General features: G+C 49.4%; 1 protein-coding gene across 1 annotated transcript; it reads left to right on the forward strand.

Annotated features, from left to right (window-relative positions):
- Positions 1-972: 972 nt before the first annotated feature.
- LOC144153261 (diaminopimelate decarboxylase-like) lies at positions 973-2593 on the forward strand. Its single transcript, XM_077684913.1, has one exon. It carries the CDS (start codon positions 1343-1345, stop codon positions 2591-2593), a length of 1251 nt encoding a protein of 416 aa, XP_077541039.1. The 5' UTR covers positions 973-1342.
- Positions 2594-12264: the final 9671 nt, after the last annotated feature.

Below are 12264 nucleotides of genomic sequence, written 5' to 3' on the forward strand. Positions count from 1 at the left end.
CCGCGCTTTCGCAGCACGGCTCTCCAGGAGCCACGCGAAACTGCTTAACCTCTGCCACTGTAGGTGGTGGTGATTTATTAAGAAGGCAGGGAAGAGAAAAGAAGTGGGGATATTGTTGAACTCAACGAGGAGTTCAACTGTAGCTCACGCTACAAAATTCACTCCTTTGCCTGTTGTCGCCCGCGCTGCTATAGCTTTTGGCGGCATTTTAAGAAATCAAACGGCAACAGTAACGAAAGGTTCCACTATATAGGTTCCACGTTCCGCTTGGAACGCACGTGGAGCAGGGCAACGTATAGTTGTGTAAATGTTGTAGTAAGGTGCCTCCATTCACGCGCGTCTCCGCCGTACGGCAGCGCTGGCACCGAGCCACCCGGCCTAGATCAGTGGAACGCGGTAAATTTAAAGTGACTCTAGCAAACCACTAGTGTGTTTATTTTTGGAGGAGCAAGACGAGAGAGGAACAGTATGAGGGGTGAACGGTAAAGAAAAGAGAAGCATTTACTTTGCAGGGGCGCCAGACGACTATCGTCTTTCGTCGACATTTGCAACGAAAGGAGCAGATACGCAGGCCGATTTTTTAGCCTGTTGGCGCTTAGTGATGGGCTACCGATCTGTGGTTATGCCCACAAGTGCTGTTCCAACGCAAGGCGTGGATCCGCGTATAAAAGTAGCCTTTGTTTTCACGTGGAGCAAAAGAAAAGAGGAGTTTCCTACTCCTCTCTACTCCCGCCTTCCCGACTAAGTGGGACACGCTTCGTTTACGGGCATCCTTGTTCTTCGCAGTTCTTTGAATTTCAAACGCTTTGATTTCACTGCCACACGGAAGCGTCGAATGTTCGATTATCTTCTAAATTTGCTTCCAGGTTTATCGAGGACGCCATCATCATGTAGAAACATGAAAATGCACGCGACAAAGCATCGAAGAAGACGAAACCGTAGTGGTCGCTGCGTGAGCACGATGGCGGAATCGCTTCCAAGCAGATATCACCGACGCTGAGCGCCCTTTACAGTTCATCCGCCTTTCTTCTGGCATCGGTCTCTGAAGCAACCAGAAGGTTCGAGAACCAGGCGAGCACCGCTGCACATAGGAAGGCACTGCGAGTCTCCAACGCTTCACGCAGCCACAGACCAGACATGAAGCAGCATTCTGCGGGGAGCAAAGGGGCGAATTAGTTCGAGGACGGCCAAAGCATACCTCGACCTAACGGCTTCAACCAAGTTACGTGCCGGAAACTATCGCGTTGCCAAAGATCTCCGGCACGTCATTCACGCCCCAAGAATTTCTCTCCATTCAAAGTTGCGATATCCCCACAAGGAGACGCTGATAATATTTGTGATCATGGAATCTTATCGGAACGGCGTGATGTACCTGGACCACGTGTCCTTAGAGATGTTGGCGGAGCAGTACGGAACGCCGTTGTACGTCTACTCCAAGCGCAAAATAGAAAAGAACGTTCGCATGATTCAACAGGGCCTTCAGTCCTCCCAGCATCTCATGTGTTTCCCGCTCAGGGCCAACCAGTCCCTGGGCATCCTGAGCATATTCAAGCAGCTGGGCACCGGATTCGTCGTGGGCACCGTCGAAGAGCTCCGGAAGGTCCTCAAGTTAGGAGCGGACCCGCAAAAGATCACGGTCTCGGGTGTGGGCAAGACGAAGGAACTGATCTCACAAGCCATCGCGAACAACGTGTACTGCATTCACGCCGAGTCCTGGCAGGAGCTCGAGCGCATCGAGCAGCTCGGTCGTGAGGGCAACAAAGTCGTTCCAGTAGGAGTACGGATAAACCCAGAGGTTGACGCCCATGTCCACCCCAACTTGGCGACGGCCCTGCCAGGCTCCAGGTACGGCTTTCCGCTTAGAGAGGCCGAGAGCGCCTGCATGAGGGTCTTCGCGTCCCGCTCCATGGAGCTGCTTGGAGTCAAGTACCACCTCGGGTCCCAAGTGCTCGTCTTCGAGCCTTTCCTGGAGGCGTTGGAGAAGATAATGGACGTGGTAGACAAGCTTGACAGCAAGGGAGTCACCATGAAGCATGTGGACGTTGGAGGGGGCATCGGCGTTCCTCGCCGACACACGGACGACGTCCCGGGTCTCGACTCGTGGATACGACGCATAGCCGAACCCATCGAGAGGCGTGGTCTGCGCGTCGTCTGCGAACCGGGACGCTGCGTCATCTTGGACGCCGGCCTGCTCCTGACACGCGTCGAGTACATCAAGAAGGCCGCCGGCAGGAACTACCTCATCGTGGACGCCTCCCTGAGCGAGCTGGTGACGCCGGCGCTCTACGACTCCTACCACGAGATCAGGAGCGTCAGCGAAGGGGTCGGGCAGAGGCCCCAGCGCTACGACGTTGTTGGTCCCGGCACCGGGCCGGCTGAAACCTTCGGCGTGGCGCGCTATTTGCCGATGATGGAACAAGGCGCGCTGCTCGCCATCCTTACGACGGGAGCGTACGGAAGCTGCCTGTCTTCGAACTTTGCCTCGAGGAACCTGGTTATGGAGATTGTCGTCGACGGCCCCGCGTACGCCATCATCCGGGAAAGGCAGACCCTGGAGCAGCAGGTAGCGAACGAGCGATTTTTCAAGGACTGATGGCGGCACGAACGCTATCGTTTTCCCTACATACTTGAACTACGAAGCGAAGCATTGTTCGCGCTTTTACTGCTAACGAATGAGGCGGTACTAAGGTACCGCGATTTTATAAGTGCGTGCACAACATAAATCATTCGTGCGCTTTAGAATCTCAGAAGATATATATACCGCAGTAAAGTGACGCAATTTATACTTGTTTCGTTTATCTACATAAACCCCAACTAAAGCTATATTGAGGTTACCGGCATTGACGTTGAGAGGCCCACATATACAGTTACGTGGTTATTCGACTCAATGAAGCTAACAACTCGATGTGTTAGATCGATCAGGGCCGTGCGAGAAATACGTTTTCGCTGATCACAACGTAATGCGTTTATTAAACGAGCGTACATCAAGGTTTTATGCAGCTATTGATTGATAATACTTAGCACCCAAAGATGCTATTTGTCCTTGGTGTATTTAATTGTACGATAACACTTGCGCCGATGTATATTTGAAATGGCTAAGACAGAAATACCGTATTGGTGGGATTGTGCAGCCCTCCGACAAATCTTAGTAACTCGAGACACCTAGAAAACCGTCTGGTGATAATTTATTTTCATGGCCTAATTGTTTTATGTACCCGCATGCTTTTTTTTTGTCGGTGCGTTGGAACTGTGAGATTCTTTCGTTCGTACAAGGAACAAAGATATGTTTGAAAGCCCGAAAACTGCTTCATAGAGCCTCTCCCGTATTTGCAAAACCCAGCCGGTATCCGAATCGGCTGAACTCTACGCAAACACCCCAATTGACATAATGAATATACATGCTGACGTCTTGTTTTTCGTGTTTAGCTCCACGTACTATATCGCGGCGTCCACTGTCTACTGATATTGTGGACAGGGAGGATGTTTTATTTTAGCTTCGGCACAGTTATATCTACAGGGTGTGGTCGTACCTACGACCTGCCGGCTGGCGGACTAGGGAAAATAAAGTCTCGTGTTTGAGAGAGTGCGAAAATATACGGAACAAAGACTTAGTGCCGTGACTAACCTATTGTAGACAGACCTGTTTATGCAAATTTACAGGAAAAAAGAAGAAAACACAGAGGAGCCGTTCCACTCCCGAAATCACCCAAATAAAAAAAATATGCAAAATGGTCTTCCCCTTTTTCATCATTGCACGTGTTTGGCCCTGGTAAGAAAAAAAAAGATAATTTGTTTTTGCGGTGCTGAGGTCCTTCTGAAGCCTTATGCTTAAAGGGACCATGAAGACATAATGCAGTCCGGTTCACCAATTTTAACGTGAAATAAGCGACATAAGAAAAAAAAAAAATCCCCGCACCTCCCCGAGGGGGATTGTGAGGATGCAGAAATGCATTGGGTGCACCGATGAGTGTGATGCGATTAATGGCGAAGAGAGAGGCGAGAGTGTGAGCGTAATCATTTATTTTTTTCTTTTCCCACACCCGTCATTTCCGCTTCGTTATAGAGAAGCGCATTCGAGACTGCGTTGAGCGCAACCGCCAACTGCAGAGGATCGTTCACGTCAAAGTCGTCGGGAATCGTTTCGAACTCACCGTCAGCATCATCGACGTCGTCTTCCTGCGGTTCCTCTCGTTCGCCGCCGTCATCGAAGTGATCGAGCCGACTCCAATCGACCCGAACGTTGATGGCGCGATACAACGGGGTGTGTTCCAGGTGCTTGAGCCAAGCCAGGATGTTGCCGCGCTTCACCAACCCGCGCTTGTACGTTGCCGGACTCATCAGCCTCCGCTTGATGTGAACGTCGAACGCAACGTCCTCGGGTACAATGCGAGGAAGGCACCGCACAACCTTGATTCCAAACTGCGCGTTGCCTCGAGTCAGCCGCCTGATGCTCATGAAGGGGAGTCGAGGCGCGATGAGCCGCTCTTCGACAGGGTTCAGATCGGGAAGATGCGCCGGCCGAGGAGGATAACGGTAGCCAAAACTCACGCACCCCTCCTCTTCGCAGCTTTGTCTTCTCCTTCTTCTTCTTCAGTGGTTCCCCTACGGGAAGATGACGATGGTGGTTGAACGCGAAGCTATCTCGTGATGGATTGTTTGGTTGGCCAATCCCTAGGAGCATCATGCCACAATCATCATCAGACGCGCTGCGCACGCCGGCCAAGGGACGCACGACAACCCCCGACTATAATGCATTTCTGCATAAAAAACCCCGCCATCTCCACAAAGTGAATGATGATGAGAGTGTCAAAGCTAAAATGCTTATCGGTAAAACCGGGAAACATTCGCCCACACATCATATAAAGACTCGACACGTTGTTATACGTCTTCTTGACGGCGCGCACCATCTGAATGAGTGAAGGACATAAGGCGCGTTCGTAGCCATACTCGCGTCTCGGTTTGTAGCGCACTGGGAAGAGCAACACGTACCTCCCATCGCGACCAGAGAGTCGTGGGATCGAAACCGGGCACCACCGCGTCAAGGCCACCACTCCGCGGTCGCAAAGCTTGAGAGTTCCCACCGCTCCGTTGACAAACCCGTCGACGACGTCGATGCTTGTGGTGATTATGTAGGGCTTGTTTGGGACGATGAGAATCTCCATGGGTAAGTTGGCAAATTCGGTGTGTGACATTTTAGCCACCTTGGCCATCGCCTTCTGCAGAGCATCTTGTGTCGCGTACCCCCGGTACGTGTCTTGAGCTCGCAGACGACGAACGACAACCTCTTGGGTAGCAACGAATGCGTTGAACGTTTTGACCTTTTCGTCCAATCTTTGGTTGGCCAATCCCTAGGGGCATCCTGCCGCAATCGTCATCAGTGGTATGTACACGGCAGCAACGAGAGACGGGACAGGGCCCGAGCAAGAGGAGCTTCGCCCCTAACAGAATATGCATGCGACATCCTAGCCACTTCTCCACACTGAACTTACGAAGCATCATTGGCAGCTCGTTGCGAATGGCTAAGCCCGACAGTGTCCTACACAAATTAAGCAGGGATTACAAGCTTGCACAAAGAAGTATTTGCGCTTACAGTTAGTGCACATCTTTTTTGTAGCAGTTGGCAGGGTGAACAATGGAAGTTATAAACGAACACGTAAACATAGCAATGCCGCCGAAGCTGCGCAGCCGCCGCGCGCGTTGGGCTTGTCGGACACGACCTTGGCCAACTGAAATAAGCGACATTGCCACTTACAGCACCCGGTTTGTCGAGCATATATGTGGTTCTACTCATTATGAGTGCTTGGACGAACACACTAGAGTCATGGGAGGCAGCCCTGGCCAACTCCGCCCTCGGGACTCAGCGAGAGCTGATCCGGAGAGCGAAGATCGGGGCAGCTGAAACTGGGGCCCTGGAAAGAGGGCTCCACTCACTTCTCTAGCCCCACCTTACCCTTCCCTCCTCCCCTGTCCCATCAATAAAGTTTACTGACTGACTGACTGACTTGTCGAGCATACTCAATCTGTTACGAACGATTACTATCAACTGCAATAAAAGTAAGACAGGTATACACCCTGTCAAAGACAACGAACGGTAAACAAGGAAACAAAAAACTGTTTCGCCGTTTCTTCTGAAAAACGTGTCCAACATGTCAGAAACAACCCCAAAATTTTACAGAAAATTACAGAATTCGGTCTCAAAACAGGTCTCTATAGCGTAGTATGATGGCGGATCGTTCACCCACTCTCTAGATGGCCCCCCAAAAACACCCTTGTGGCTCCTGAACGAGCCTATTGCACACCCCGATCATGGTCGTATTAGAGCAGGGTGTCGAACCGGAACAGGAACCGAACCGAAAACCGGAACCGAACCCGAATTTTCGCCCGGAACCGGAACTAAACCGGAACCGTATGTTTTCCGCCATTTTGGAACTGAACCCGAACCGGAACGAATAGAAGGAACCGTTCCGAACCGGTTCCTGGGCCTCAACACTGTAATTTCTAGTTTTCCATTTCGGTACCTTACCTTGGGTCTGAAGATATTTTTACCATTCACCTGACGGCACCACAAAATATTTTGCATAGTCTGCAGTTCCCTAGGCTCATAAGGTTCTCTTCTTATTATAACCCCCAATTTAATGTGAAGTTGTCCGTATACTATCAGTTTGCGTTAAGTACTGCCCATATCCCCAATTATCTTTTACATTTATATACTCCGAGGTGACATGTCATGAATATATTCGTCATGGTTTTTATCTACATGGTGTTAAAATCGTGTGAAGTTTTCAATGTGTTGTTAATTCGAATGCACCCATTTCCCCTTGTGGAGGTCTTCAGGGACACCATCAACAATAAATTCATATCTTCCACTTATTTTAGTTTGAGTGGGCAGTTATATACAAACAGCACTAAGACACAAACACTCACAGTTCTCTACGTATTGGTCGACAACCCAATGCTTTCGAACAAGCGTGTTTTTCAGTTTTTTATCAGACGTCAAGTATTTACAGCTTCTTTCATATCATGCATAATCATCCTGTCCCTATGCACAAGCCATCTTCATGGATTCGCTTCACTTTTGTTCTTACTGAGACAATTTAGTGCTTAATTGCACATCTGTCATCAAATAACTGATCTTTGGCGCTCTTTGCCCTTGTTAGCCTTGCGCCATTAAACTCAAATCATCATCATCATCAGTTCTCTACATCACAATTATTTTTTTGTACAGTGCCGTCTCGTCTTTTTGGTTACTGCTCTAAGAGAACATGAGAAGTGAAAAAAATTCGGAGCCTTCTCATTTCCACTTTTAAACTAGATGCGATAGCATTTTCATGTTATCTTGTATCTGCTCAACCTTACAATTAAGGGGCGCATGGATTAAAGTCGATTAATGCTGATTAGCGGGTAGACTGGGGTGCGTTAGTGAGATGAGTGAATGCGCTAATGTGAATTAGTTGGACGGGTGTGTCGATTAATTAGGATTAGGGGAATTAGCGGGTCAGTTAAGGTGGATTGGAGGGTCGGGCCAAACATAAAATTTTTGGGGTCTATGGCATTTTGAAATTTTGCAGCGTTCTCGTTCTCGACCAATCAGGAAATTTAGTTGCGCACAAAATAGCCGGAAAGTTATGTGACGACGACCTGAATGCTATAAAAGGTCTTTATACACGTATTGCGCTGTTAGGTTGTTTCTCGCGTAAGATTGACATTTCGCACTGAAGTTAATAACTAATTGCTAATGGATATCTTATATTCACCAAATGGGTTTCTAAACGTGTGTATATATTAGGTAAGAATGTAGGAAGCAACTAATCAGGAAAAATTGAGGAACGATCAACTGGTTTTATGCGAAAGACACCCGATAGCGTTCTTCAATACCTTCTCTTTTTTGTGCTACCGTTGTGCAGCCTTCCACATGTGTAGTATCCCAACCCGCGAACACAGCCCCCTAAAAGCTGAGGAAGCGGCGATAGCACGTGCGCTTAGCCAAAGCGGCGCCAAAACTCCCATAGACTCCTAGCAGGTGTGGCGCAACTTTGCCAACGGTCGATTGCATGTCACAACACTTCGAATGAACAAGCAGAGACCACAAACGAGACCAGCCAGGATTGTACGGGCACCAGCTCATACTGGCATCACCGGCAAACAGGATCACCAACCTCGTGGCTTTAGACTTGACCCGCTTAGCCAGCGCTGATGAAGCAGAGCCCAGCGCGTGCATCCTGTAGTCACCTACCAGGAAATTACTCAGCACTATATATGCTCTCCCGTAGAACGCATCACTCCACGCACAAATCTCTACCGATTAACCAGGAAAGACTATTCCACGCCCAGCTGGTTAACACTTTCCCGCACACAACCAGACTTCTCCTCTTTGACCGGACACTATTCTCTCCCCTTCGCCGCTTCTGTGGAGAGCCAGAGAACCTCTTACACATAGTAGGCGGCTGCGACAAGTCTACCCTAGATACCCCCAACCTCCACCTTTTCAAAGAGATTTGGGAGAGAGCCTTGGCCAGCTCCGACCTCGAAGATCAGCTGCACTTGTTGGAAACGGCTGTCGACTCGTACCCCTCGAATGAGGACGCCTCTCTGAAACTTTTCCTCGATTTAATTAGAGTACATTTTCTCTCTCTACGAGGGATCATTACTTCTGCTTGTGGCTTCAGTAAGCTATTATCTTTCCTAGACCCCAATCGCTGTCACCTGTCGCTGAAGTGACATTAGCAAGTTCCTATCTCCGGTGGTTCCCTAGCCAATCCCGTCCTATACACGCCGTCCAATGAGTCATTAAAGCCGTTCTTTCTTTGTAACAGCCCTGTTAGCAGATAAAAGATTAGCAGAAGGAAATCACTCTAAACGCCACCAGCCATGCTTTACAGTAGGATGTTGACGCCGACGCCGGACTGTTTTTGACTTCTAAAGCCCTACTAATGATTTCGTGACAAAGCTGAAGCGCTATTGAAACAAGGGTACATGAAAAGCGTAGCAAACCAACCAATTTATTTACCATGCAAAATTTGTTGCTTCATTGTGCGAAAATAGGGGTGCGTTAGCGCGTGCCTGCGTAGACATTTGATGGATAAAAAAATTCCCCCGCACCTCCCCGAAGGGAATCGTGCAGAAATGCGAATGCATTGGGTGCACCGATGAGTGTGTTGCGACTAATGGCGTAATTAATGACGAGAGTGTGAACGTAATCATTTATTCATCAGCACCTGTTTGTGTTATCGTTGTACCTGACGGCCACAATCACTGCCTTGTGATCGCTAAAGTGCACGGTCAAAGGGTCTTTGAGAAGCATACGCGCGTCACAGTTTCGCGTAAAGACCAGATCAATGCAACTCCCGTGAATGGTAGTGGGGCACGTGTCGAAGCCGGCAGAGAGACAATGCATAGAGTGCCTGGTCTGCATGTACTCGACCAGCCACTCGCCACTCTTCTTGCGCACGTCAACGTTGAAGTAGCCAACCAAGACTATGGGGTCAGAGGGTTTGGAGCGCACGCGCACACTTTCCATAGCCGCGTCCAGCTGCGCGGCAACGGCGTCTCGAGCGAGGGCTAGGCGGCCACAGCTGTTGCTAGGGGCGAGGAGAAGCGCGGAGAGATAACACCTGCGGGCGCACGCCGACGGAGCACGACAACCCCCGACTAAGAAATGCATTCGCATTTACGACGACAACGACGACGAAGGCAGAACTACGAGGCGCGCGCTCACGTGCGCTCGCGCTGGAGGAATGCAGGCGCATGCCGGCCAACGGAGCAAGACAACCCCCGGCTAATAAATGCATTCGCATTTAAAAAAAAAAGATAGCGGGCGCGCAGGCTCCCCTGCACGCCAAAAAGACTGCCCGCTTGCCAGTAAACTACCTGCCCGCCTGCTTGCCAGGCAGGCGATTCCTGAGAGGATGTGTGATTTGGGGACGAGGGGTGGTCCGTCACGAGATGCCCTGGGGGAGGGGGGGGGGTACTCAGATGCAAAATGCCGCACCAAAAAACGATTGTGGACGGGCGGGGTCGTCTGCTTAGTAGGACATGGCAATTGGCAGCCTGCAGCGAGAATGCACCGGAGGCGGGGGGGGGGGGGGGGGGGTGGAGGGGCGTCGGAGGCATCGGGGCGCTGCCCACTGGCCAGGAGGCTACATGTTTGCCTTCCAGAAGACTGTGACGAGGATGCGTTATTTGGAGACGATGTGCGGCCCGTCACTGGTCGGCGAAGGGAGTGGACACCGGGCGGCACATAGAGACATGCGTTAGAGCGCAGCCCTGAAGCGCCCGCCCCTGTGATTTCGCGTAGTCCCTCAGCGTCAGCCTCGTTGCAACCGAGAGAGCGAATACGCCACCGAAGATAGAGCGAGCAGGAAATCGGAGGATGACAGTATGACGAAAGTATAAGCGGGAGGGCGGAACTCCGAGACCGCGCGAGACGTGCTTCAAGGCGACGACGCCTAACGAGATAACGGCAGAGTAGCCCGCACGCCGTCGTGCATTTGCTGATGACGCGATCGCTTTTGAGACACAGCACCTATGCGCCGTTGCTGAGAAGACTACAGTTCGCGCTGCAATCAAATTTCGCATTAGCGAGTATCGCAATCGTCCAGTAATATTTTTTGTCTCCTCAAGAAAACAACTGCGGGTATAAAACTGCAGTGTTATAAGCCAAGAAAAAAATAAAATAAATAAAAAGGAACAAAATTTAAGTAATAAAAATACACCTGTGGCCATAAAGAGTAATGCGTTCGAATTCATACAAATAGGCGCCTTAAGTGTCCCAGCGAATTTTTTATTTCGCTTCAGTTAAAGTTGTAATCGTGAACCTACCATAGAAAACATTTTGCAGTAGATTGTACTGTTAAAGAATCTCTTCAACACTTTCGATCAATTCTTTCACTCTTTTCTGCGCATCTGCAAGCACTGCGAAAGCTATAGCTATAATACAGGGCAGCAGTCAGGTAATTTGCTCGTCACAGCAGATACACGTTCAGTTTCTGGTTCGCTTTTGTGGCTTTCTTTTTATTGTCGCAACTTAAGGAAAGCCGGAAAATAGCCGCTACACCACTGTAATGACGTCACTACAGCGGTAGAAGAACGCCAAGACTGGGAAACAGAGAAAAATATTTTAAGCAAGTTTCTAAGTTATTTGATGTGGACAGAGCAGTAATTTTTGGCGACCCCCTAATCTTAGTACTCGATGTCTAGGTTGACCACGTTCTGCAAGCTTTGAAGATTTAGAAAAAAGTTGATGAAAGTGTTGCAGGATCGCTTTAATTTGGCCAAAACAAAACATTTGCACAACGAAGCTTGACAAGAAACTAATACTGATCACAAAAAATTAACAAAAAAAACACGCCCGCATTTTTTTCTTCCGAACCCGTTTGAACCCGTTTTAAACGGTTCGAACCGGTTCGAACCGGAACTGAATGGTGCTCCGGAACCGAACCCGAACCGAACCCGAAAGGCTTGAACCCGAACCCGAACCGAACCCGAAAAAATTCCGGTTCGACACCCTGTATTAGAGTGTCCTCGCCACAACTTCAACTGGGCATACCGTGCTAAGTTAACCCTCACAGTGCAGTGAAGACTTTCTATGAACCATCTTCCCCAACCCTTTTTTTCCATGTCCCCCAACAGGGCCTATTGGCCTCCTCCTACAATAAAGTCATCCATTATTTTATATTCCATTCGCCATTCGGAGCAGCCAACATACAAACTTTAGTGTTGGGTACTTTCTCTGAATAAATCATCGCTGGCGTCGCGAAACACACGATTTAGCGGGATAAGTATAATTTCGGCTTAAAATGTTTAATTTCCCGGTGAATGAAACATCGTTCGCTGCGGGTCAAGCGCTGGGGTCACTATAAAACACCAAACATTTCGACTTCAACAAGCTTATATTTCGTTTTCATGGCCCCTTTAGCACGCCCTGCGTGCTAGCAGAATGGAACCACATACCTAAAGGCGCAATCTTGTCGGGGCTCAGTTTCCACATCGCGTTTTGCTTCCGAAAACCTGTCGGTGGCTCGGGAGTCCTGCAGTCGGCGCAATCAAGCCAATCCGAAATAGTTCGCGTCACAGAAAATGTCGAAGGAAATCGGAAAGGAGGATGCAGAAGGGAGAACAGAACTTTCGAATTGATTTTCCTATGAAATCAACTCGCGCAAACGGACCCAAAGTGGTCGAAACATGTCCTATGTACTCAAGGCTTCTGCACAAGTAGTCTCGCAGTGTTTACAAATCACGTTAGTGTCCTTTTAAGAACGAAAAAGC

Source organism: Haemaphysalis longicornis, unplaced genomic scaffold (genome assembly GCF_048455015.1).
Source record: "Haemaphysalis longicornis isolate Haplotype H1 unplaced genomic scaffold, Haemaphysalis longicornis Haplotype H1 scaffold_9, whole genome shotgun sequence".
NCBI classification, from domain to species: domain Eukaryota; kingdom Metazoa; phylum Arthropoda; class Arachnida; order Ixodida; family Ixodidae; genus Haemaphysalis; species Haemaphysalis longicornis.